Source organism: Eucyclogobius newberryi, unplaced genomic scaffold (genome assembly GCF_026437365.1).
Source record: "Eucyclogobius newberryi isolate DKJ021-1_F unplaced genomic scaffold, fEucNew1.0.hap1 SCAF_21, whole genome shotgun sequence".
Taxonomy (NCBI): Eukaryota; Metazoa; Chordata; class Actinopteri; order Gobiiformes; family Gobiidae; genus Eucyclogobius; species Eucyclogobius newberryi.
Genome location: NW_027315846.1, coordinates 5,651,372 through 5,679,316, shown reverse-complemented (window position 1 = coordinate 5,679,316; position 27,945 = coordinate 5,651,372). Strand labels below are relative to the sequence as shown.

Here is a 27,945-nt window from a genome sequence, read left to right as displayed (position 1 = left end):
TTTTTTTAAGGCTTCGCGATGGATCAGTGCAATTCTCTAAGGTCTCTAAGTCCTTCTGAGTTGAGGCTATTGATCCGAGCTGGAGATCCGAGAGTTAAAACTACAACTGGGTTAGCTCATGGTAAGATGTTCTGCACGTGCGTGTGGACTTTTGGCTGCATGATCACACATTGCTCTAGAGTTTTATTCTGTTTAACCTTGTAGTTTAAATCTCTACAAACGTGTTCTGAAGTGCATGTGATGATTGTGGTTGTGTCTTGTATTAGTTGAATTAGTTTAGCTACTATACTAATACTCTAACCCAGAGCTTCTCAAAGTGTGGAGCTCGTCTCCTCGCTGCCCTTTTCCAGGCTAACTTTTGAACTTTCTCTTGACCGCTCATTAGAGATATGAACGTACCTGAAAAGAAGATTGTGTTTGTGCAGTCGTTTCCTTTACACTTTGATCCCATGCGCTTTTCATGTCAATTGTGAAACATAAGTGCAGCAGTACAGGTTAGCGCCCCCTGGAGGATGGCTAATGGGAGCTGAACCCGACCACAACATGGTAGTAGTCCCAGGGCAGAGTGTGGGACGGTCGTGGACCCGCAGTGGTAAAAGTGATCCACAAAGACGAGAAGTAACGGAGTCTTCTCCTTCAAACTCCTCAGTTATTGCAGTGAAGCGCCAATTCTGGACTTTCCCCTGTCTGCGCAGCTGACCTGCCCTGTCTGCGCAGCTGACCTGCCCTGTCTGCGCAGCTGACCTGCCCTGTCTGCGCAGCTGACCTGAAGTTTGAGAAGCTTTGCTCTAACCCTAATTAAGTAGTTACTAAGCCTGAATCAAGCTTAATAAACTATTTGTTATGAATGTATTATTATTATTTACCCTCTCACCAAACAATGTCATAATTAGAAAAACATGAGAAACTTGTCATATGGGCTATAACTTTGCTCTCAAACTGGTCTCGATTTTCAGTTTTCAGTCCTTACTTTTATACCGTGACCTGAATAATCACGATTGTCGATCAACAGAATAATCTTAGCCGATGGATGGTTGGATCCTGCTTGTTGACTACTCTTAGGGTTGATCCTAACCGTGCTCAATGCTGTGTCTGAAGTTGCGTCTCGTGTTTTTTTGCTGCTGGCAGGATTCCAGCAGGCGAACGTTCTCCTGCTGCCGGCGGCCCTTGCACGAGACTTTGAAGAATTCTGTCAGAGCAACATCGCTCCGTTGCCGCTCTTCCACGTCAGTAAGTCTGGAGAAGCGTCGTGTGCAGCGCTGGCACAACAAGCTGACGTAACGTGAGTACCGGCACGCATATATATGTCTAAGCTAAAGGTGTAGCTGCAGATTTAGGGCGCTCTGCTTTCATTTCCACGTTATTCTTTATTTTTGTCATTTCTGCACTTTTGTTGCTGTACTTTTGTTCATGGCACATTCACGTTTTATGCAATATTTGAACAACAACCATGACATTTACTGGCACATTTTTAACATTTATTTTACGATATTGCTTTTTTTAAATGTTGTGAACAATATTGCCCATTTTAGCCCTGATCTGGACTCGGTTCGGTCCTGCTCTAGGTCTTTCTCAGCCCTGATCTAGTCCAGGTTTAGTTTTGGATTTAGTCCTGTGATTTAGTCCTGTGATTTAGTCCTGTGGTTTAGTCCTGTGGTTTAGTCCTGTGGTTTAGTCCTGTGGTTTAGTCCTGTGGTTTAGTCCTGTGGTTTAGTCCTGTGGTGAATCTGCATGTGCGTCCCAAAACGTAGACAAAAACCCGGACTAGAACCAAGTCTAAATCAGGACAAAAACATACCGTATTTTCCGGACAATAAGTCGCACCAGCCAAAAAATGCATAATAGAGAAGAAAAAGACATATATAAGTCGCACTGGAGTATAAGTCGCATTTTTGGGGGGAAATTTATTTGATAAAATCCAAGACCAAGAACAGACATTTCATCTTAAAATGCAGTTTAAAATAATAACAGATGAGAGAACATGGTGAATAGGTGTACGTATGCTAACGCTAACACCTTCAGCTACATGAGGCACAGACAGAACTGTGGTAAGTGTCTGGTATGTGAACGTAACATATGAACAGTTATTCAGATAACTATAGCATAAAGAACATGCTAACAAGTTTAGCAAAGCATCAGTTTTACCCCAAATCACTAAATCCACTGAATTCTTCTTCCTCTGTGTCACTTCTAAACAACTCCACAAACTCCAGAGGAAGAAGAAGTGCAGATTCTTCTTCTGCGTCACTTAGAGCCTAAAGCGCCCTCTTGTGGTTGCCAGTGTGAAAATAATGAACACTATCACATATAAGTTTCTCCGGAGTATGAGTTGCACCCCGGCCAAAATTAAGAAAAAAGTGACTTATGCGACTTATAGTCCGGAAAATACGGTATTTTATAGCACATAGTGAGATTTAAGGCCTTCTATTACCTTATTAATAGCAACATTTGTGATTTGACCAGCCATCTTTTAGTCGATGAATTGATCGATGGTGTTTTAATCGACCTTTGTATTCGTAGACTCTTTATTTTGTTCGGACTATAACAATATAAACAGGATAAGAGAAAAAACGACAAGACATGAGTTAGCTGAAGATTTGGGAGTAAATCAACTGCTTTTTCCACATATTAACGCATAGTATAGTATAGTTTAATGTGTGTTTCTGTTTTGGCATGAACTGTTGTGGAAAAGTGAGGTTTGGGTCGGATCACAGAGATACTTCAAAATGTCTCCATGGATTTGACTAAACTCTCCTGCTATTCAGTGACATGGTTGTACTTTGACCTAACTGCTGAGCTATAACCAACCAAATCTTCAAGTAAATGTTTTTGAGAACGTGTACAATTTTATGGGAACAGGAGCCAGTATTTGTGTGTAGATTTCCATAAAATACAACCAAAGGAAAACTCTAAAAATGTATTCTTATCATGTAAAAATTCCACTTGTGACAAACTTTCCGACGTTTTTTCTTGATATGTTTACTTTTGGTTTAATTAAAGTAAAGTAAGGCTGCAACCACGGATTATTTTAGCAGTCGACTTGTCAGCGATTATTATGTTTTAATAATCAACCCATTTCTATTTCTATACATTTTCACCCAAATAAATGAAGAAATATGGACGAAGAAAGAGGCTAATTTAATGTAATTTTGTGAAATGATTTGAACCTAAATCATTGCAACGTTATAATTAGGCCTTAGTTATTTTATTACTTGGTTTACAGATCCGCCGCACTTAGATTATTGATTTATACAATATAAATAAAATAAATTATTATCATTTTTTTTTAATAAAGTACTGCAGACAAAGCAAAATAGCATTAAATTAAATGTAAAAAGCGGTATTAAGTCCAAAGACAAGAGCGCGTGAAGCAATTTCTCGCCAAACCAGTGCGCGGCCCCGGCGAGAGCGCGCGCCCGTCTCTCTGTCTGCTGCGCGCCTTTATATCGCAAATACACATTTTATACCTGTTTACCACATTTTCTTCAGCGCGTTTTGCCGTGACTGGGTGGGTGGGGGAGGGTGCACACTTAAGCGTCAGTTCTGTCTGTCTAAAACACGCTAAATCTACTGATCTCCTCCCGTGGTGCGTTTTGGGCAAACCCGGAAGAAAACATCTTTTGAAATTGAAATTATATTTATATTCCGTCCGCCTGTGCAATATATTTCATTTAAAAATCCGTAAACCAATTAATAAAATAACTGCGACCTTATTTCATCTCTTTTCCAGGACGGACATCTCCCAGTATTGTGTGTACGAGAACGGCAAAGTGTCAAAAACGGTCTCCAACCTGAAAGACTACACAAGTCCTCTGAAGTATTGTCCTCACACTCTAAACGCCTGTACGTTCACCTGTGGAGCTGCAGTTTGGACTCATTCTTTTGCGTGTCTGCACAGGGACATGGTGTGTTTCTATCTGGGCTGCAGTTTTGGCTTCGAGGGCAAACTGAAAGAGGCCGGTGTTCCCGTGAGGAATGTGGAGCAGCAGAAAAACATCAGCATGTACAAAGTGAGTCAAATATGTGTAAAATATGCTCGACACGATGAACACTCGACACGAGCGGCCAAACGCGACGAGATTCCAATTTGGAGCGTGTTATGGAATTTCTGCAAACATTGACCAAAAAGAGGTGAAACAGAAGAGAGTTTGTCTTTCTCAAAAAGTGGATCTTTATTCACTCGTGCACAGTAAATAAGATAAGATAAGTCAAGAGAATCCTTTATTGTCCACACATGGGGACATTTCGATGTTGCAACGCAGTAGATACAGGGGGAAAGGACAGATAAGTTTAAAAAAATAATAAGTTTCAGATAATATAAAAAGCTTCAGTTGTAGTCATCTGGACATCTGAAAAAATAGACGTTTCGACTCTCATCCAAGAGTCATAGTCAAAGATGGTTTGAAAGAGGAGTTAAGGAAGCTATTTTTGTTAAAAAAGAAAGACCTTCTTTAAACAGAAATGGAGGGTTAAGATTCAATCTTCCTGGTATCTATAATGGGATACTGAACCCCTGGAGAGGTAGAGGACCAGGACCAGGACATTTAGATGCTAATCAGGATTGTCCATAACGAACACCATGTTCAAGCACAAGGGTGTCCATCAGTGCACGGTTCCGGCGCCTCAGGAGGGGGAAGCAGTGTCTCACCAACACCGTTTACGGTGCGGGTGGAGGCCTGCTGACCTCAACTGGGGATGTCGTCGGACGGTGGAAGGAATACTTTGAGGATCTCCTTAATCCCTCAGTCACGTCTTCCGAAGAGGAAGTGGAGACCGGGGACTCATCCATCACCCAAGCTGAAGTCACTGAGGTTGTTCGCAAACTCCTCGGTGGCAGGGCTCCGGGGGTGGATGAGATCCGCCCTGAGTACCTAAAGTATCTGGATGTTGTAGGACTGTCTTGGTTGGCACGTCTCTGCAACATCGCGTGGCGTTCGGGGACCGTGCCTCTGGACTGGGGTGGTGGTCCCTCTGTTCAAGAAGGGGACCGGAGGGTGTGTTCCAACTACAGAGGGATCACACTCCTCAGCCTCCCGGGTAAGGTCTATTCCAAGGTACTGGAGAGGAGAATCCGACCGATAGTCGAACCTCGGATTCAGGAGGAGCAGAGTGGTTTTTCGTCCCGGTCGTGGAACACTGGACCAGCTCTATACTCTCCATCGGGTGCTCGAGGGCTCATGGGAGTTTGCCCAACCAGTCCACATGTGCTTTGTGGATCTGGAGAAGGCTTTCGACCGTGTCCCTCGGGGTGTCCTTTGGGGGGTGCTCCGGGAGTACGGGGTCCGGGGCCCTTTGCTCAGGGCTGTCCGGTCCCTGTATGACCGGAGCAGGAGCTGTGTTCGCATTGCCGGCAGTAAGTCAGACCTGTTCCCAGTGCATGTTGGACTCCGCCAGGGCTGCCCTTTGTCACCGGTTCTGTTCATAATTTTTATGGACAGAATTTCTAGGCGCACTCAGGGGTCGGAGGGTGTCCGGTTTGGGGACCACAGGATCTCATCTCTGCTGTTTGCAGACGATGTTGTCCTGATGGCTCCATCAAACCCGGACCTGCAACATGCACTGGGACGGTTTGCAGCCGAGTGTGAAGCGGCTGGGATGAGAATCAGCACCTCCAAATCCGAGGCCATGGTTCTCGACCGGAAAAAGGTGGCTTGCCCTCTCCAGGTGGGTGGGGTGTCCTTGCCCCAAGTGGAGGAGTTCAAGTATCTCGGGGTCTTGTTCACGAGTGAGGGAAGGATGGAGCGTGAGATCGACAGGCGGATCGGTGCAGCGGCTGCAGTGATGCAGTCGCTGCATCGGACCGTTGTGGTAAAGAGGGAGCTGAGCCGAAAGGCAAAGCTCTCTATTTACCGGTCGGTCTACGTTCCTACCCTCACCTATGGTCATGAGCTTTGGGTAGTGACCGAAAGAACAAGATCGCGGATACAAGCGGTCGAAATGAGTTTCCTCCGCCGTGTGGCTGGGCACTCCCTTAGAGATAAGGTGAGGAGCTCGGCCACACGGGGGGAGCTCGGAGTAGAGCCGCTGCTCCTCCACGTCGAGAGGAGCCAGCTGAGGTGGCTCGGGCATCTGTTCCGGATGCCTCCTGGGCGCCTCCCTCGGGAGGTGTTTCAGGCATGTCCCACCGGGAAGAGGCCCCGGGGAAGACCCAGGACACGCTGGAGAGACTATGTCTCTCGGCTGGCCTGGGAACGCCTCGGGATCCCCCCGGAGGAGTTAGAGGAAGTGTCTGGGGAGAAGGAAGTCTGGGAGTCCCTGCTCAGACTGCTGCCCCCGCGACCCGGCCCCGGATAAAGCGGCAGAAGATGGATGGATGGATGGATGGAATATTTTAATACCACAATGATAATTTTTTTCAAGATACTGATGAGACATGATTATTACACAGGTGTGCCCTAGGCTGACCACTCTGAAATGTTCAGTGTTTGTTCTTTATTGGGAGGGGCTGGGGGTCAGTATCTGGTTGTTGTAAACACCGATCCAGAGCATCCCACCAGAGTATGGCACAATGCACATGTCACATCTGCAGTATTCACGCTGCATGATGTGGGATGGATTATTAACATTGATACCGCACACATTTGTGAACAATATTTTGGTGTTTGTTTAGAAAAAGTGTCACATCTTTGCTCTAAACAGTCTTGATTCTTTTTTTTCTTTTTTTTTTCTTTTTTTTAATTATTTTGGGGTTAGGGTTAGCAAAACAATTGACATAACAATACAGTTGCAAAAACTAAAACACACAAAATGACAACAACAACAATAAATTAAAAACAAACAAACGAATTAAGTAAAATTGATACATAAAAATAAAATAAAATAAAGCGAAAACAACACCAGTATTTTAATGAGTTTTAGTAGGCCATATATTATTTCTTTCTATCTATTTCATTTTATTTATTTATGATATCATGTATTATTGTTTATTATTATTATTTATTTATTTTCTAAATCTAAATCAGTCTCGAGTCTTCCCACATTTCTCCATGGACTTGCACAGCTGTGTTTGTGTGCAGACGTCTGTGCCCTGTGTACCGGCCGGAGTCTTTCACTGCCCCCTGGTGGTCACGATGCGTCCTGTTCCGGCTGAAATGCTGGACACTGTGGTGGAGGTCACTCATCTGAACCCACTGGCACACGGAGCTCCAGTGCACATAGGAGACCCAGGTAAAACACTGCCATGAAATTGATTAAAATGTCTGTTTTTTTATTGCTTATAGAATAAATATACTGCAATGTTTTCAGATTGGGCCTAGAGCTAATATTATTGTCTAAGATAAGATAAGATATGCCTTTATTTGTCCACACATGGGGACATTTCGGTGTTGCAACGCAAGTAGATACAGAAGAAAAGAACAGATAACACACTTAATAGAAAAAAACTGTTATAAACAAAACTCTTATGGACAGAACCGCTCATATTCTTAATTGGGAATAGAGAAAAATATATATAAAAATTAAAATTGAAAAATGAATAAAATAACAAACAAATAAAAAGATAAAAAATAAGCTAACATAAGACAAAATAATACTAATCATAGTGGTAAAGTAAACATTCTTATTTACAGCACTTTACCACTATGATTAGTATTATTTTGTCTTATGTTATTTTGTCTTATGTATAAATGACTATTGAAAAGACAGGTTAGGAAATTAAAGCATATTATGACCAGTGATAGAAAGGAACTTGGGTAATTGTAAATTTTTGAGTCGATTTTTAAAGTCCCGACACTGTCACTGCCGTCTCTGCTTCATCAACAAACCGCCTCAAACGCAGTTACTTGCATTACAATGTCACGAGCACATCGAGAAGTATTTTTCATGTGTACTTTACGCTTCAATGACAATCACAGCTTGGTCTGTCACGATAATATGTTACGGTCGTGTTGAACCGTATCATTGTTTGTTCCAAAAACCTACAATATTCATCTTTTGGCTTGAAGTCCTTTCAACTGACGTGACAGTTCACGTCTTTGGAGTGGAATGATGGCACAGCCTTTTAAGATATATCCATTCTATCACTATATTGAATTATTGTTCAAAGAATTATAGCTGGAGCAATATTTTTTGGCGCTCAATATTTATCGTGTGTCCGTTTTTTTGGGGGGTTTTGCACAATAAATCGTGTCCGGCGTGTTCGTGATGAAGTCAAACTCTTATTTCTATTGTGCAGTGAGACTTTTTAAATGCATTGTCAGCCGAGTAAAGGTCGACACATACTGACTGAAGGCTTTTAAATGGGAATGAATTACAAATAAAGTGCACTATTGATGAAATTTAGACATGGTTTAATCTTTTATTGACATTTTGCTTTTGTAACGCCACCGTGTTTATCACTAAAGGTCTTTTCTTATGTGTTTTGGTCCAAAATACAGTAATTTTTGTAATAATCGCCGCAGCCCTAATCGGCATTGCAAACGTCAGTGTTATTGTTTGTTTGTTTACCTCATATCTGGGGGAAACGGGGCGGTAACGATCATGAGATTTAAAGTCAGAACCTCACATACAACCCTAAGGGCACGCCCGATGTCATGAGAGAGACACACCCAAAGGGGCGGAGTTTGAAGTCCAAAACCCCGCCCTCCCTCCGTCGCTCTCCTCGTCAGTTCGACAGGTGGAGTTCAGGCGTTTTGTCCCACGTTGAAAGCAGGTCCACGTCCCATTGGCTGTCGTGTCGCCGTCGGAAACGCAGGAAATGGCCCCGGTTTAATATTGGATGCGTTGCAGCTCCGTTGGGGATCCAGGACCTGTCCAAACCGGATTATGGAGACGCCGTGGACCACCAGCCCGGAGATGTTCCCGTCTTCTGGGCCTGTGGAGTGACGTCCATGGAAGCCGTTCTCAGCGCCAGTAAGATATAATAACTGTACTTTAAAGGTTAGGGTTGGGCGATATTAACATAAATGTGTGTCTCAATAGTTTTCTGGAATATCCCGGGAGTAAATCCAACTTTAAACATTAGTTGAGCTTGGATTTTTCAAATATATATTTTTTTAATTGTTTTTTAATTGAAAGAATAAACACAGACCAACCAAAACTTGTGTGTAAATAAAGATGCAGTCCAGTAAAATTGTCAAAAGAGAAAAAAAAAAGAAAAAGAAGAAAAAAAAAAAGAAAAAAAAAGAAAGGGGACATTTTTTGTTTTTAAATAGAAAGTGCAGAGTGGGCGGAACCAGAAAAAATACAAAGTGTGTATTGTTTGAGATTACCGTTTTTAGAATAATGCATCCATATGAAAATAAAATACAAGGGTTAGAGCACCTGATCCATAATGTGAGTCCCATTTCATCCAGTTTATGTCGAATTTGTCCATTTTCAAGTTCAGTCCATATGTGATTTTTTCCATTTTCGGATTTTTCTATTTTTATCGAGCTCTTTTTGTAACATCTTTTACTATAATCGCTAAACTCGGTATTCAAATGTTGCACATCAAAACAACATCTACATTTGTATATGTTGCCCGCCTCTATTTAAGGTGCTCAAACTCTTCTAGTGCGATGTGATGGCTTTCCCTGAATGTTCCACAGTAGAACATTAAACTAGTGCATTTATTGAATGACCAGTGTTAAAAAACATCTATTCTTACTGTGAGTGGACTCGCCTCGTCACAGATCTGACCTGTAACATTGCCTAGTGTCGTCTCCCGCTTAGAAACAGATGATTATGTTTAATGCCATACTGCGGAACATTCCAGGCAACGCAATAAGGGATCATCTCAAAATAGGTTGAAACTGAAAAAGACTAAAAAACAACAATGTCTGGCATCACATAACATTTATTTTAAAAAGAAACATTAAAACATAACTTAACAGTCATCACTTGAAAACTCGCTCTCAAATAAACTCTCAAAACTTGAACAACATCATTATGTTACATATATACACAATATGGCAATAGCTTTCATGGCACTTCTTTCACTTTCTTTGCTGTTCATTTCTAATATTTCTGTTTTCCTGATAATGACAAATTTTCACATGTTTCTCTTTATCTGCATGGGACAGATACACATACTGACAACCAAAGCCAGTGGCCTTTTTAGGGCACGAAAGTTTATCCTTCTCAGCCTCAAGCTATTTGACCATCTCCAATAAATGCTCCATGGTCAGAATTGGACAGTGATTTGATTGAGGATTTCCATTTATTCTGTCCATCTGTGAATATGTCTTGTCGTTCACTTGCTGCAGTAGCACGTACGCGTTGATAAAACGATGGTAGTTTGAAAGAGCTTGCTCGCCTCTGATCCCTGAACATCCTTTGGTATGTTTATCAGTAGAAGCTATGAACTCTCCAAATAATGTCACCTGTCGCGGCATGTTTGTTTATGGTCCACGGGCCCTACGACCGTCTCATTTAGCCGCTACGCACACACCGTGCAGACTCACCTCGTTTGAGTTGATTGGCTGCTGTAAATCACTCTGAGCGTTACATTTCACAACAAGCAAAGTCCTGAGTGTCTGATGTCATGGATGTTGGCCTAATGCTCGTTGCTGAGAGAGTTTTTTAGCATTTCAAAACAATTACTGCCACAACGATGTATTGAAGCTTCCCCCCCAGATGAAAAATATTAATAAAAAAATATTATATCTTCTTCAGCTTCAACCTATTTTGAGATGATCCCTAACATCTCCATGTTATTACATAGACTCAAGCATTTGGCCGAAAAGTAAAAGAGCGTTTGTTTTGTCATGTTCTTAAATTAAACGTCAATACAAAAATATATTGACTGATTTGATAGAAATTAGTAGGTTGATTATTGTTTATAATTACAGAGGAATAAGGCAAACTAGAACAACTTGTCTTCTTGCTCCAAAGGGGAGCAAGAAGAAGAAGGGGAGTTCTTGCAAACACAGGGGTCGGACAGGGGTCACCAGGCCGACCGTGTTGAAATACTCAAACATCTTGTGAAACACATTTATGAAACATCAGCATCAGGCCATGACGTGACATTTTTCCATCGCACACACGGTTCAAAAGCAGCAGCAGAAGAGATGCAATAAAAACAAGATCAAATGAGCACACAAGTAGACAAACTACATCTAATATGCTGTCAATATATTTTATTTATGACAGGTAACAATTGTAAGCATTTCTGGTTATTTAAAGCAAAACTAAGTAACATTTTTACCTCAATAAATGTCTTTGTAAGTTCCAGTGATGGTTAAATATGACCAAAATCAAAAATATAGTGACTTATCCATGCGTTTGTCTCCAGTTCAATTTCAATTCAATTTATTTTTGTAACGCCCAAAATCACAACAGTTGCCTCTGAAAAAAAATGATTCAAGTAATGTTCTGCTTTAAATTATGAAGTTATTGTGAAGCAAACAACTAGCACGATAAAACAATAAAAGAAAATAAAAAAACAAAAACATTGCACCTTTAACATGTTTTATTTTGGCATGTTTTTAATTTTAGTTTGGTATATTCCCAGAGCCGGCGTTGGCCTTCAGTCACTCTCCAGGCTGCATGTTCCTGACTGACCTCCCAGACTCCTCCTCGGCTCTGGACCTGTCCCGCCACAGTCTGGACCCCCGTCTGACGCCCCTGAGCTTCAAACTGTCACACAAACCTCTGCTCTACAGCTTAGCTTCAAAGAGGGCCGTGCACAAAATCAGACAACTGGAGACGATTATCGCAGAAGACCCAGGTACGACCAACGAGCAAAACAAAGGCTCGAGTTCTAGTTTTGAACTGTTTAGTTAAAGGGAACATATTAATGCGCTTTTAACCTTGTTACAACAGTATTTCATACGTTGTAGCTACCTTGGTTTTAACTTAATAAAAAGTACATCACACTCCCTATTCATGGGTCTGAAGCCACGTCACACACTCGTTGCTACTGCCACCTTGAGGACGAAAGCTGCATGCAAAAAACCCGTTCTCTCCTGTAAAATCGCAAGGACCCCGTTTATCTAGAAATATATTCTTTTGGTCAGGAGGGACCAGTGGACTTACAGAAGTAACTCCAGACTGAGGCTGAGCTGTTTGTTTCAGGTCGTTAGCAGCTAATGCTAGTTTACGTGTTATTGCGTGGCTAATGCTAATAAACACTAGTCTACTTGAAGACAGTTTTAACGAGGCTAATTTCCAACTGTCCGAGTTATATTTTAGGATCAGACGCCCGTGCTCTTGAAAGCTTTGAGGGCGTTTCCTGTACAGCAGGCTTGTCTGGTGCAGAGGGCGTGTCTGGTACAGCAGGCTTGTCTGGTGCAGAGGGCGTGTCTGGTACAGCAGGCTTCTCTGGTGCAGAGGGCGTGTCTGGTACAGCAGGCTTGTCCGGTGCAGAGGGCGTGTCCTGTACAGCGGGCGTGTCTGGTACAGCAGGCTTGTCCGGTGCAGAGGGCGTGTCTGGTACAGCGGGCGTGTCTGGTACAGCGGGCGTGTCTGGTACAGCGGGCGTGTCTGGTACAGCAGGCTTGTCTGGTGCAGAGGGCGTGTCTGGTACAGCAGGCTTCTCTGGTGCAGAGGGCGTGTCTGGTACAGCAGGCTTGTCCGGTGCAGAGGGCGTGTCCTGTACAGCGGGCGTGTCTGGTACAGCAGGCTTGTCCGGTGCAGAGGGCGTGTCTGGTACAGCGGGCGTGTCTGGTACAGCGGGCGTGTCTGGTACAGCAGGCTTGTCCGGTGCAGAGGGCGTGTCTGGTACAGCGGGCGTGTCTGGTACAGCGGGCGTGTCTGGTACAGCGGGCGTGTCTGGTACAGCAGGCTTGTCCGGTGCAGAGGGCGTGTCTGGTACAGCGGGCGTGTCTGGTACAGCGGGCGTGTCTGGTACAGCGGGCGTGTCTGGTACAGCAGGCTTGTCCGGTGCAGAGGGCGTGTCTGGTACAGCAGGCTTGTCCAGTGCAGAGGGCGTGTCTGGTACAGCGGGCGTGTCTGGTACAGCGGGCGTGTCTGGTACAGCGGGCGTGTCTGGTACAGCAGGCTTGTCCGGTGCAGAGGGCGTGTCTGGTACAGCAGGCGTGTCTGGTACAGCAGGCTTGTCCGGTGCAGAGGGCGTGTCTGGTACAGCAGGCTTGTCCGGTGCAGAGGGCGTGTCTGGTACAGCGGGCGTGTCTGGTACAGCGGGCGTGTCTGGTACAGCAGGCTTGTCCGGTGCAGAGGGCGTGTCTGGTACAGCGGGCGTGTCTGGTACAGCGGGCGTGTCTGGTACAGCGGGCGTGTCTGGTACAGCAGGCTTGTCCGGTGCAGAGGGCGTGTCTGGTACAGCAGGCTTGTCCGGTGCAGAGGGCGTGTCTGGTACAGCAGGCTTGTCCGGTGCAGAGGGCGTGTCTGGTACAGCGGGCGTGTCTGGTACAGCGGGCGTGTCTGGTACAGCGGGCGTGTCTGGTACAGCAGGCTTGTCCGGTGCAGAGGGCGTGTCTGGTACAGCGGGCGTGTCTGGTACAGCGGGCGTGTCTGGTACAGCGGGCGTGTCTGGTACAGCGGGCGTGTCTGGTACAGCAGGCTTGTCCGGTGCAGAGGGCGTGTCTGGTACAGCAGGCTTCTCTGGTGCAGAGGGCGTGTCTGGTACAGCAGGCTTGTCCGGTGCAGAGGGCGTGTCCTGTACAGCGGGCGTGTCTGGTACAGCAGGCTTGTCCGGTGCAGAGGGCGTGTCTGGTACAGCGGGCGTGTCTGGTACAGCGGGCGTGTCTGGTACAGCAGGCTTGTCCGGTGCAGAGGGCGTGTCTGGTACAGCGGGCGTGTCTGGTACAGCGGGCGTGTCTGGTACAGCGGGCGTGTCTGGTACAGCAGGCTTGTCCGGTGCAGAGGGCGTGTCTGGTACAGCGGGCGTGTCTGGTACAGCGGGCGTGTCTGGTACAGCGGGCGTGTCTGGTACAGCAGGCTTGTCCGGTGCAGAGGGCGTGTCTGGTACAGCAGGCTTGTCCGGTGCAGAGGGCGTGTCTGGTACAGCGGGCGTGTCTGGTACAGCGGGCGTGTCTGGTACAGCGGGCGTGTCTGGTACAGCAGGCTTGTCCGGTGCAGAGGGCGTGTCTGGTACAGCAGGCGTGTCTGGTACAGCAGGCTTGTCCGGTGCAGAGGGCGTGTCTGGTACAGCAGGCGTGTCTGGTACAGCAGGCTTGTCTGGTACAGCGGGCGTGTCTGGTACAGCGGGCGTGTCTGGTACAGCGGGCGTGTCTGGTACAGCAGGCTTGTCCGGTGCAGAGGGCGTGTCTGGTACAGCAGGCTTGTCCGGTGCAGAGGGCGTGTCTGGTACAGCGGGCGTGTCTGGTACAGCGGGCGTGTCTGGTACAGCGGGCGTGTCTGGTACAGCAGGCTTGTCCGGTGCAGAGGGCGTGTCTGGTACAGCAGGCGTGTCTGGTACAGCAGGCTTGTCCGGTGCAGAGGGCGTGTCTGGTACAGCAGGCTTGTCCGGTGCAGAGGGCGTGTCTGGTACAGCGGGCGTGTCTGGTACAGCGGGCGTGTCTGGTACAGCAGGCTTGTCCGGTGCAGAGGGCGTGTCTGGTACAGCGGGCGTGTCTGGTACAGCGGGCGTGTCTGGTACAGCGGGCGTGTCTGGTACAGCAGGCTTGTCCGGTGCAGAGGGCGTGTCTGGTACAGCAGGCTTGTCCGGTGCAGAGGGCGTGTCTGGTACAGCAGGCTTGTCCGGTGCAGAGGGCGTGTCTGGTACAGCAGGCGTGTCTGGTACAGCAGGCGTGTCTGGTACAGCAGGCTTGTCCGGTGCAGAGGGCGTGTCTGGTACAGCGGGCATGTCTGGTACAGCGGGCGTGTCTGGGCGTGTCTGGTACAGCGGGCGTGTCTGGTACAGCGGGCGTGTCTGGTACAGCGGGCGTGTCTGGTACAGCGGGCGTGTCTGGTACAGCGGGTGCAGAGGGCTCATGGACGAGGAAGAGCAGATGGAAATGTCCACAAGTTGTGTCTGCTTTTAAGCCCTGTCTTATTGAAGTTTCAACCCTTTTCATTTTAAATTTGACGCATTGTTTTTGACCGAAGAGGCAACAGCATGTGGTGACGTCTTCAAAATGGCGGTGACAACAAATAAGTCACATGACCAAAACCCATGGATCGATAATTATGTGTCGACATTTATTCTCCAAGTTGAACACCTTTGAACACCTCGAGAACTAAAAGACGTTACAAATACCAATATTTCACCAGTGGTAGTGAAGTAGCATAGTTTATAGAATTTCAACTTTTTTCATAGCTGGCCAGCGTTTCTCTACTGTCGTTTTTCTCTTTACCCTTTCTCTGCCGGGCGATGCAAGAAGTCACATGTCTCGTTTACACAGTTAAATACCGTGCGTTTCTCTGATTAACTCACTTTCCGAGGTTCTTTGTCGCCGTAGAAACAAAATTGACTCTTTAAAAGTGTGGTTTTAACTGACAGATTAGGGACAGGGCTCATCAGTTCAGCGGTTTTGAACGACGGACGCGTTTCTAAGTGGTTTTTGGGTGAATATCGCGGCAATGGCGATGAGCGAAATGTGCAACCATGATCTGACGAATGTGCGGTTGTGGCGCAGGTGAGCGAGGGATCGGCGCCATCGTTCTTCAGGATGAGTTGCTGCTGTCGTGCCTGGCCCTGTCCCACGCCTCCTCTGTCCTCATCACCACGGGATTCCCCACTCATTATATGCACAAGTACGTCCGACTCTCTACAACGTCACGTCTGCAGGATGCAAGGGATAATCCTGAACGAAGGCAATGGGGAGAAAAATGAAGCAGACGATATTACACTTTGAATGATAAACTGGCCCCAGATGGCAACGTGGACTGGCCTGTCCGAGGGATTGTACCCTGTTTATATTATGTATTACTATAAGTCACACCAGCCAAAAAATGCATAATGGAGAAGAAAAAAACATATATAAGTCACACTGGAGTAAAAGTCACATTTTTTGGGGGGAAATTTATTTGATAAAATCCAAGACCAAGAACAGACATTTCATCTTGAAATGCAGTTTAAAATAATAACAGATGAGAGAACATGGTGAATAGGTGTACGTATGCTAACGCTAACACCTTCAGCTACATGAGGCACAGACAGAACTGTGGTAAGTGTCTGGTATGTTAACGTAACATATGAACAGTTATTCAGATAACTATAGCATAAAGAACATGCTAACAAGTTTACCAAAGCATCAGTTTTACCCCAAATCACTAAATCCATTGAATTCTTCTTCCTCTGTGTCACTTCTAAACAACTCCACAAACTCCAGAGGTAGAGGAAGTGCAGATTCTTCTTCTGCGTCGTTTAGAGCCTAGAGCGCCCTCTTGTGGTTGTCATGTGAAAATAACCAATATGTGACATGGTGGGAAAATAATGAATTATATCACATATAAGTCGCTCTTGAGTATAAGTCGCACCCCAGTAAAAACTATGAAAAAAGGTGCGACTTATAGGCCGGAAAATACGGTACTTTGTTTGTTTTATTTCTGTTTGGCTTCATGTAAATGGCCCCTGCTCCAAACCTCAGACAATAACTGGATAAACATGTAATTCCCCCCCTCGTGCAGTCCTCCTGACGAGACGGACGGGCCGCCTGGAGCTGTCGCCATGGCGAACATGCTGTTGTCTCTGGGGAAACAGGTTACCATGGCAACGGACCGGCGAGGCCTTCAGCTGAACCAGGACATCATCAGCGAGGCAGTGAGCTCAGGTGAGAAAAGCATGAAGTCATCAAGTATAAAGTCCCTTAAGCACCTTCACGTCAGCATTTAAAAGTACACACAGCACTTTTAAACAGCATTCGCATGTTTAAAAAGTACATTGCACATAATTTCTTTTTTTTTAAGTATTAAGTGGTCTTTCCTTTTACCATTTTTAACTCCAGGGCACAGTGGCACTTGAACTGGAAGCTGCTGGTCTTGTTGGAGGAAGAGGAAGACACTGTCCAATTTACCATTATAACAAATGTGTGTGTGCAATATTCATGGTGGTGTTTTATTGAGTTATGTTTAAATAATATCATGTTACTCACTTCCTGTTCTTTTGTCCGGGTGGCAAAGAAGTCTTAAGGTTCTGGACTGGACCAAGACAGGAAAATGTACAGGGGAAGCAGGATGGGTGTTTTAATGGTTTATGGGTTTTAACTAAACACTCATTGACGCGTGTCGCCAGTTTAGCCTTTAGCCGCTCACTACATCCAGTAGTTCAATCCACCGAACATGCGCACTACATGATCGCGCTGACCAATAAGAGCGAGAGCTGCTGGAGCGGAGCAAAGCAAGTCGAAGCTTAAGATTAAAAGGCCACAAAATCCGACCATTGTTAAAGCTGTAGGTCCCTGTCAGGCGAACACGAGCCGTTTGTTTTTACATTTCTCTGCAGTTCGAAGACTGGCCACTAGTCCGACTCACCACAGGTTTAAGCTAGCAATACCCTATCCAGATATTTGACCAGATCCATGGGTTTGATTCCATTTGGTGTTTGGTTTTTAGGGTTTTTACATTATGACCGTGTCCTGCTGCTGGGGAAGAAGCTGCCTCCAGGCCATTTTGCACGATGCACTTTTTGCCCCGCGCACTCTGTAAATATTTTAGCTTTAACCAAAAAAAAAGAACAAAAATGAGGCCAACAAGTTCTTACCTTGGCTTTATATTTTCTCAGTTTAATCCATGCCTTGCTTTGTGTCCATTTCTGCACCAAAACTGTGAACAAACCCAGTTTTATATCATAATGACCTGGATAAGGTATTAAATCATTCATATAGCATCAGTAGCACAACATTATTCCTTTTTTAACTATTATTTATTTTAACAAGATGTTTTTTTGTTGTTCTCTTTTGTGTAAAAAGAAAATGGATTGGAGTTTGTCCTTTTACAATAATGTACTTATATTTCACACAAAGCAGCTTCAAACGTCGAGCAACAGCCGGGTTTTCTCTTCAGAGACGGTTACGTTCACATTGGGCGTTGTGTTGTCCAGGTGTGCTGGCCGCGCCCGTTCCTCTGGTCACCTTTGAGGACAATGGCCCTGATTCAGCTCTGCAATTCCTCTGTCACCACGGAGACGTCAACAAACCCAGGTGTGATCAGAAAGGCCACTGCACGTTTTAGCTCGAGGCCCTGCGCGCGGCCTCGGCGAAAGCGCGCCTGCCCGTCTCCCTGCTGCTGCGCGTCTTTATATCGCAAATACACATTTTAAACCCTTTTACCACATTTTCTTCAGCGCGTTCTGCCGTGACTGGGTGGGTGGGGGAGGGTGCACACTTAAGCGTCAGTTCTGTCTGTCTAAAACGCGCTAAATCTACTGTTATACGCTCCTGCACGCCGCGTCCCCCCCCCCCCCCCCCCCCCCCCCCCCCTCTCCTCCCGTGGTGCGTTTTGGGCAAACCCGGAAGAAAAAATCTTTTGAAATTGAAATTATATTTATATTTTGTCCGCCGGTGCAATATATTTCATTTAAAAACCCGTAAACCAAGTAATAAAATAACTGCGTCCTTATATGACATTTCGAGATCTAATTGTGTTATCTGATTATTCTACTCTAAATGATCATTATTCTAGATGCGTAAACGTACCCAGTTGTGCATTGGGCCACTGATTACAGATGAATCTTACCTTAACGTTTGTCCTGCCCTCTGTTTCAGCACCTACAACGCTATTTGTCCTTTACAGATATGATCACTTGGTGGCGATAGAGCGCAGTGGACGAGCTGCAGACGGAAACTACTACAACATGAGAGGGATCAACATCAAACACCTGGTGGATCCCATTGATGATCTGTTTGTCGCGGCCAAAGAGATCCCCGGGATTTTAACCACAGGTGAGTGACACGCCTGTAGAAATGTAAGAGTGTAACGTTAAAAAATAACAACTGTTTGACAAAAATTTTATTCATGTTAAAGTTAACCAATTACCGTATTTTCCAGAGTATAAGTCGCACCGGCCAACAAAATGCATAATAGAGAAGAAAAAAAGCATATATAAGTCGCACTGGAGTATGAAATGCAGTTGCAAGTGTGAAAATAACAAATAATATCACATAAGTCGCTCCGGAGTATAAGTATATAAGTATAAATATAGATATATATAGTAAAGTATAAGTCGCAGCCCAGCCAAAACTATGAAAAAAGGTGCAATATAAAGTCTGGAAAATACGGTAGATTAATTTTCTTGCTAATTTAGGTTAATTTAGTTTTACTGAAGGTAGATTATTCAACTTATTTCAAACTATTTCTGACTCATTTAGATGCATTTTCTTTCAAGCTACTGCGACTTATTTGGCAATCGGGTTATCATTTTTTTTCAACGACCGTAAAATCCGTAATAGATGTTGGAAATTAAGCTATTTATATCATATAGAAGGCCACGACTCACGTGTTTGGATATTCATTTGCAGTGTGCCGTACATAGTGACTCTTCTGATACGTTTAGGGATCGGCGATGGCGGTAACGAGTTGGGGATGGGTAAACTGAAGGAGAAAGTGAAACGTCTGATGCCCAGAGGAGATCTGATCGCCTGTGACGTCGCAGCCGACTTCGCCGTCACGTGCGGTATGAATTATTGCCACAGTTTGAAATGTTGCAGCTGAGAATTATAATTAAAACGAACAATTATCACATCGGACAATAAAAAAAAATAAGTCGTTCACAGCTAAATGAGCGGATTGAAAGGATTCTGAGGTTAAAATCTATACCGGGCACATCAAACTGCAGATGTTTTATGCTGGTCGATTGTACTGTATATTACCTGTTCAAAAATGAGAACCTTTGAGTTGTTTAGTCAATACATTTGGTCAATTGTGTTCGAGTGGATTGACGTTTTTATTAGTTAACTACCGTATTTTTGTATATAGTCGCATCAGCCAAAAAATGCATAATAAAGAAGAAAAAGCACATATAAGTCGCACTGGAGTATAAATCACATTTTGGGGGGAAATTTATTTGATCAAATCCAAGACCAAGAACAGACATTTCATCTTGAAATGCAGTTTAAAATAATAACAGATGAGAGAACATGGTGAATAGGTGTACGTATGCTAACGCTAACACCTTCAGCTACATGAGGCACAGACAGAACTGTGGTAAGTGTCTGGTATGTTAACGTAACATATGAACAGTTATTCAGATAACTATAGCATAAAGAACATGCTAACAAGTTTACCAAAGCATCAGTTTTACCCCAAATCACCAAATCTATTGAATTCTTCTTCCTCTGTGTCACTTCTAAACAACTCCACAAACTCCGGAGGTAGACAAATGTGTTAATATTAGTGTAGTTGGAGATGTAATCGCTAACTTAGATTCGGGAGCAGGACCACGCCTCAACCTCTTACCTCCCCAGCAACCACACCTCCACTCTTTAACCACGCCTCTTATTACCCAGAAGGCCTATATATGCAAAGGCCAATCCCAGCATCTCTTGTTGTCTCTGCTCTCTCGACAGAGAGACACTCAGTACAGCGCGTTCATTCAAACCAACCATGAGCCATTTCCTCAGATTCTGATCCGTTCCTAAATCTGAGCAATTCAGTCTGAAACATTCAGTCGGTCAGTTCCCCAGGACTCACCCAGCGTGATTCCACAGCTCCAAACACCATCAGCTCCTCCGCACCTGCGTCTCTCACGGACCCCACCTCCGGGCGTCCACACAGAACACCGACCTCCACTCCACAGCAACGGCCCGGACCCACGCGCGCTCCTTCTCGCTCTCTGCCCCTCATTTTTACCGGGCGCTATCCGAGCTTCCGGAGCGGGGCACGGCTCCCGCGCCGGCCGGCGCGCTCCGTGCGTCGCTCCGTGTGTCGTTCCGTGTGCTGCGCCAGGCGCGCGTCTCCACTCAGGTGGACAACAGAGACCGTACCGCAGCGGGCGCACCGGGCCGAAGCCGGTGGACATTTCTTTCAGACGCTACGTCAATAAATATCCATGTTTTCGTCAGCCTCACTTCCTGGTTCCACGTCCGTCCGGAGGCGCGCAGTTGATGACGTCACCATTGCTCCACGGGCCGCAGTGCGACCTCTCAGCTCCCCCTGGTGGCGGGAGCCAGGTTGTACAACTCAATTTAAAGACAGATTAAACAACGTTCATAGGGACTCTGCAATGTCCCAGCTTGTCTTAACAATGTTGAGTTCAAATGCTCCCTCTTTTCTCAAACTTTCTCATCAATTCTCATCACCTTTGCTGCAGCTGCACTCGACCCCTTCAACATGCTTTCCTCTATCCCTCCTCTGTACCTACATTCTACTGCACGTACCATCAACGTACCATCTTCTCTGCGCTGGCTCTTTACCATCCACTATCATTCTGGCTTAAGCTAATCTTTCTTTCACCTTCTGTTCATGCTGTTCATCGTTCCTACTCTTCTCACGTGAACTCTCAAGCTTCCTTTTCTTTTCTCATGCAACCTTCACACCTCGTAGGCTCACAATTCATGCTTCCACTAAATTACTTTCATGTCACATTCAGCTGTCTGGCTTCGCCGCCACATGTTAGCCACAGGTATCTTCAAAGATTCTGTTTCTAGCATTGCGGCAGGTTCTCATCTTCTCATTCGCATATTACCTTAAGTAAAAAAAAAAAAAAATACAAAATAGAAAAAAAAAAAAAAATATTCCCCAGCTCTGGCTTTTCATGCTACCTCATCTTACCATGTTCGCCTTGCAGCTCAGCGCGCTGGCTCAACGCGCAGGCTCAGCGCGCTGGCTCAGCGCGCAGGCTCAGCGCGCAGGCTCAACGCGCAGGCTCAACGCGCAGGCTCAACGCAACTCTCATCTCTCAGCTCAACGCACAGCTCAATAGCTCAATTCACAGCTACAGCTCAATAGCTCAATTCACAGCTACAGCTCACAGCTCAACTCACAGCTACAGCTCAATAGCTCAGCTCACAGCTCAATAGCTCAACTTACAGCTACAGCTCAATAGCTCAACTTACAGCTACAGCTCAATAGCTCAATTTACAGCTACAGCTCAATAGCTCAATTTACAGCTACAGCTCAATAGCTCAACAGCTTAACTTACAGCTACAGCTCAATAGCTCAACAGCTCAACTTACAGCTACAGCTCAATAGCTCAACAGCTCAGTTACAGCTCCGAGCTACTACTCTCAGCTACAGCTCAATAGCTCAACAGCTCAGTTACAGCTCCGAGCTACTACTCTCAGCTACAGCCCTCAGCCAACCCACATGTCACAACTTACAGCTCAGTTACAACTACAGCTCACTCAGACCCCGCCAGCAGCACGCTCGCCCCAGAGCATCCACGCTCGCCCCAGAGCATCCACGCTCGCCCCAGAGCATCCATGCTCGCCCCAGAGCATCCACGCTCGCCCCAGAGCATCCATGCTCGCCCCAGAGCATCCACGCTCGCCCCAGAGCATCCACGCTCGCCCCAGAGCATCCACGCTCGCCCCAGAGCATCCACGCTCGCCCCAGAGCATCCACGCTCGCCCACGAACATCCAGAGCATCCACGCTCGCCCACGAACATCCACGCTCGCCCACGCTCGCCCCAGAGCATCCACGCTCGCCCACGCTCGCCCCAGAGCATCCACGCTCGCCCACGCTCGCCCCAGAGCATCCACGCTCGCCCACGCTCGCCCCAGAGCATACACGCTCGCCCACGCTCGCCCCAGAGCATCCACGCTCGCCCACGCTCGCCCCAGAGCATCCAGAGCATCTACGCTCGCCCCAGAGCATCCAGAGCATCTACGCTCGCCCCAGAGCATCCAGAGCATCTACGCTCGCCCCAGAGCATCCAGAGCATCTACGCTCGCCCCAGAGCATCCAGAGCATCCAGAGCATCCTCGCTCGCCCCAGAGCATCCTCGCTCGCCCCAGAGCGTCGCAGCCACGCTCGCCCCATAGCATCCTCGCTCGCCCCAGAGCAGAGCAGCCACGCTCGCCCCAGAGCAGCCGTTCATCCCTCCATTCATCCCTCATCCCGCTCTATTCCCCCCCCCCTCCCCTTCCCCATTCATCCAAACCATTCGACCCCTTCCCCGTTCATCCCACATCCCACTCAAGCTTTTCCGCATCCTCAGAGCCCCGCCCGCAGCCACACGCTCGCTCAGAGCCCCGCCCCGCAGCCACACGCTCGCTAAGAGCCCCGCCGGCAACACGTTCACTCCAAGCACGAATCTCATCAGCAGCCGCGCCCACGCGCTCGCCCTGACCCACGGCAGCATCCTCATGCTCGCCCCAATCCATGTATTCATTTCCCAGAGCCTCTCTCTGAGCCACCGGGCACAGGGACGTCTACCACAGAGCCACCGGGATACGCCCCTCTGGTTCTCAACAGTCTCTCCTTCGACCCTCTGCTCGTACAGAGTCCGTTCTCCACTCGATCTTTCGACTCTTCATTCATCCCTCCCTTAATCACTCATCCCGCTCTATTCCCCCCCCTCCCCTTCCCCATTCATCCAAACCATTCGACCCCAGTCCCCATTCATCCCACATCCCACTCAAGCTTTTCTGCGTCCTCACCAGGATCTCATCGGGCACCGGGAAGCAGTCTCTCTCCGGAACAGTCACCGGGCACCGGGATGCTCATCCATCTCACATTCCCTCCTTCTTTTCAGAAGAAACATTTCTCAACGTGCACCTTATCCACCGCTCATCGGTCGGTGCATTGGAGACCGCTCGGAGCGCTCCGGCCCCTTCCAACCCATTCCAGCTGCCGTGCGTACTACACGGTCCTCAGGCGCTTAGTCTCCTCTACCAGGCATTCACATAATGCCAGAATTATACCCCACTATCGTTCTGGACATTTTGGGGGTTTGATCAGTCGGAAGGCTTATTCTACACCTCTCTAGTAGATCAATAAGGGATATCTTATTATGCGCAACTCATAATACTCTATTCCCCTCTATCAATCCGTCTCCTGCATTGCTCATACTCAAGTCACCGTAATTGACCAACTCCTACTCTCGATGCACCGTCCCAAATCCGATGCTCTACGATCGCTTCAATTCCTACTCCTCAATACTACTACCCTCATATCTTTCATTCCTCTCATTCTCAATCTCATTCATCTCAATTAAGTTCCCTCGTTCATCGCTCATATTGACTTCTTTGCTACCCGCAGCTCGTCAACTCCTAAATCCATGCAAACATCTCGCTCTCCACTCCGGAGCAAGGAGACTCCACCATAAATCCAGTTCTATCGACTGTCCGTTCAATCCTATCACTCTTGCATCTCATTCTCCATCTGCTTCCGTCGACGACCACAAACGCTAAAACACTATTCAAATGTACCAGAATTAACCCTCGTCTCAGTAACGGACGGACTGCTTTTGATTTCATCCAGCTACTCTTCAAGAGTGCTTGGCTATCCAGCTCCTTTTCCCCCGTGCCACTCGTAACATTATTTTCAGCCAGGCTTACGTCAAGATCCAGATCAACTTCCTTCATTTAAATCATTTTGGGGGTTCTGAATTGGCTGATTACCCGAGACAGAGCCCCCATCCTGAGTCTCTACCCAGCCATCTCATCGATCTCTCTCTCTCTCATCTCATCGATCTCTCTCGCTCTCGCTCCCGCTCTCGCTCTCGCTCTATCGCTCTCTCTCTCGATATCGCTCTAGCGCTCTCTCTCTCTCGCTCTCTCGATATCTCTCTCTCGCTCTCTCGATATCTCTCTCTCTCGATATCTCGCTCTCTCGCTCCCTCGATATCTCTCTCTCTCATCTCATCGATCTCTCTCGCTCTCGCTCCCGCTCTCGCTCTCGCTCTATCGCTCTCTCTCTCGATATCGCTCTAGCGCTCTCTCTCTCTCGCTCTCTCGATATCTCTCTCTCTCGCTCTCTCGATATCTCTCTCTCGCTCTCTCGATATCTCTCTCTCTCGATATCTCGCTCTCTCGCTCCCTCGATATCTCTCTCTCTCATCTCATCGAGCTCTCTCTCTCATCTCATCGAGCTCTCTCTCTCATCTCATCGAGCTCTCTCTCTCATCTCATCGAGCTCTCTCTCATCCCATCGAGCTCTCATCGATCTCTCATCGACCCATCATGACTTATCAATAAACATTCTTTCGTATTTCATTGTTGTGGCGTGGTCCTTGCTAGTGAATCACATATAAGTCACTCCGGAGTGTAAGTTGCACCCCGACCAAACTATGAAAAAGGTCCAATGTATAGTCCGGAAAATACGGTAAATCTTTTATCGGGATTGTGAGGATTTGGCAGTGGAAAGGAGAAGCATGGAGAACGTTAGCTGGAAGGTGGTGAACTGTGTGTTAAATCTTTTTTTGCAAACAAATATTAATTTTTGGACTGTACTTGTTTGTGCATGAGTTCCTGTGGGGTCTTGTGAGTGCAGCTTAGGTCAGATCATAGATACACGTAACAGTTTTGAGAGATTTTGTCAGTTTTACGCAGCCATGCCCTCTTTTGGTTGACTAATTAATGCACTGGGAAAGCCTTTCATCGACAAAGAATCTCTTCCGTAGCAATGTTTTTTTTTTTATTAATTGATAAAATGTTGAAATATGGAGATTGAAGGATTCTAGATTTACCGCTAGTAAATGCTTTGCATTCTGTATAGTCCAGTTAACAATTACAATAATTTTCTTATAGTCGTCAAGACACGATTAGTCGATTAATCATTCAAGTAAAGAGTAAAATTACCTCATCTGTGATTTTGGCATTATCATATTTTAGAACAGGAACTACACATTATCATTTATAGAGTAAATTACATCTTTTTTAATCAGAGAACTTTCTGAAGCTGTCTCACTGCCGTCCCCTGCAGGAGTGTCTAACTGGGGCGGCTACGCAGTGGCCTGCGGCTTGTTCCTGCTGCAGACCTGCTCTTCACATCAGCGCTACTTAAAGAAGGGACTGAGCCCGACCGAGAACCAGGACCAGGCCCGGACCTGGTCCGCGGGACTGCCCTCAGTGGACAAGGTAGGACTGCCCTCAGTGGACAAGGTAGGACTGCCCTCAGTGGACAAGGTAGGACTGCCCTCAGTGGACAAGTAGGACTGCCCTCAGTGGAAGAGGTAGGACTGCCCTCAGTGGACAAGGTAGGACTGCCCACAGTGGACAAGGTAGGACTGCCCTCAGTGGACAAGATAGGACTAGGGCAAGGTAGGACTGCCCTCAGTGGACAAGATAGGACTGCCCTCAGTGGACAAGGTAGGACTGCCCTCAGTGGACAAGGTAGGACTGCCCTCAGTGGACAAGGTAGGACTGCCCTCAGTGGACAAGATAGGACTGCCCTCAGTGGACAAGGTAGGACTGCCTTCAGTGGACAAGGTAGGACTGCCCTCAGTGCCCTCAGTGGACAAGGTAGGACTGCCCACAGTGGACAAGGTAGGACTGCCCTCAGTGGACAAGGTAGGACGGCCCACAGTGGACAAGGTAGGACTGCCCTCAGTGGACAAGGTAGGACGGCCCACAGTGGACAAGGTAGGACTGCCTTCAGTGGACAAGGTAGGACTGCCTTCAGTGGACAAGGTAGGACTGCCCTCAGTGGACAAGGTAGGACGGCCCTCAGTGGACAAGGTAGGACTGCCCACAGTGGACAAGGTAGGACTGCCTTCAGTGGACAAGGTAGGACTGCCCACAGTGGACAAGGTAGGACTGCCCTCAGTGGACAAGGTAGGACGGCCCACAGTGGACAAGGTAGGACTGCCCTCAGTGGACAAGGTAGGACGGCCCACAGTGGACAGAGCTGCACAGCACAAATCCATCCGGTTCTTTTAGATGTTTGAAAACAAAACAGTTCAGGCGAGAAACATGACGACAAAAACACAAGACCCATGATTTAAAACGAGCAAAAACATTTAAATGTAAATAAGGCTGTCACAATAGCACATTTTGAAGATTGATAGGTTCCAACAGAGAACAGCTTAGTCCTACCTTCTGTCGTCGTCGTCGCCGGGTGATCCAGGCCTGACGCGCTTCATTGTCCAGATTGTCCTGATGTCGTCCATCTTTGATTGAGCGCTCGATGAAATCAACATTTGATGCTCCATGGATGGTACAAAGTAAAGAATACTGGAGAAAAGTAGAGGATCGCCCACACTGTTGATATAGACTCTCCTCCACACTGCCCCCCTTGTGGCTGCATTAAATATAGGTCACCTACTTCCCAAACGTGTGACCCAAATAAACCCCAATCAAAAAGTCACAGAATGGCTCCTACAGAAAATATTATACAAAAGACCGTTTAACCAACACAATAACAATTAAAAAAAAACATTCTTCAGCTTAAATCTTATAGTACAACAACAACAAAATGTGGCAATGTTCTAGTTAAGAGAAAGAGTACACGCAATACACAGACACTAGTAATTTAAGTGAATTTAACCATGTAAAAACGACAAGAAAAACATTCAGAGTTGACTTTTGCAGATATTAATTTTTTTGGCAGACGAATGCCTCACACACTCGTTCCACTCGGTTGCGGTGACGGTTTGGTTTTTGCAGGAGGAGTCTCTGCTGTCGGCCCTGGTGCGCTTCGGCGTCCGCAGTGGGAAAACCGGAAACCTGGCCATGGAGGTGGACGGGCTGACCTTTCACCCCACGCACTCCCAGCTCATCGCCAAACTCCTGAAGGCCACGGAAGCCACGTGAACGCCGACCTGTGGCGAGCGCTTAACAAGAACTGCCATGTCGTTTTGAGGTCCTGCAGGGGGCGCTGTGCTGCGTTCAAACGTTACCAACTTTAGGATCGCTTTAGTTTAAGAAAATGTGTTGATTTTGAGTGATTTTGACTTGATTAACTTGTTTGACTAGAATTACAACTAAAGCGCTCTAACCAGTATATTTCCCAAAAACAAATAGAGTTGCAACGGTTATTTGACTAATCCTGACTCGTCGAATATAAAAAAAGACCATATTCTGATCATCGTAATTGTTATTTAGATTATACAGACTCCAAAACACACATGAAAAGAGCTTTTATAACATTAATAACACACTTTTTTTGTATATATTCTCCATCCAGAAGCCTTAGTAGCATCTTTTCCTCATTTCAAGTTAAAGGCTGGTCTTTTTCTCATTTGAAGTCACACAAGACATTTAATGCTTGTTCCTTTGGCAAATTTAACTCATAACAAGAT

The 27,945-nt window shown here is 46.5% G+C and overlaps 1 protein-coding gene across 1 annotated transcript; it reads left to right on the top strand.

Annotated features, from left to right (window-relative positions):
- On the top strand, positions 1-27,754 carry dglucy (D-glutamate cyclase). Its single transcript, XM_072458152.1, has 14 exons — positions 1-121; positions 1,129-1,282; positions 3,731-3,817; positions 3,899-4,010; positions 7,017-7,167; positions 8,728-8,850; positions 11,432-11,647; positions 15,459-15,576; positions 16,453-16,595; positions 17,864-17,963; positions 18,556-18,704; positions 19,316-19,435; positions 25,629-25,783; positions 27,311-27,754. Exons 1-14 carry the CDS (start codon positions 19-21, stop codon positions 27,455-27,457), a joined length of 1,878 nt encoding a protein of 625 aa, XP_072314253.1. The 5' UTR covers positions 1-18; the 3' UTR covers positions 27,458-27,754.
- Positions 27,755-27,945: the final 191 nt, after the last annotated feature.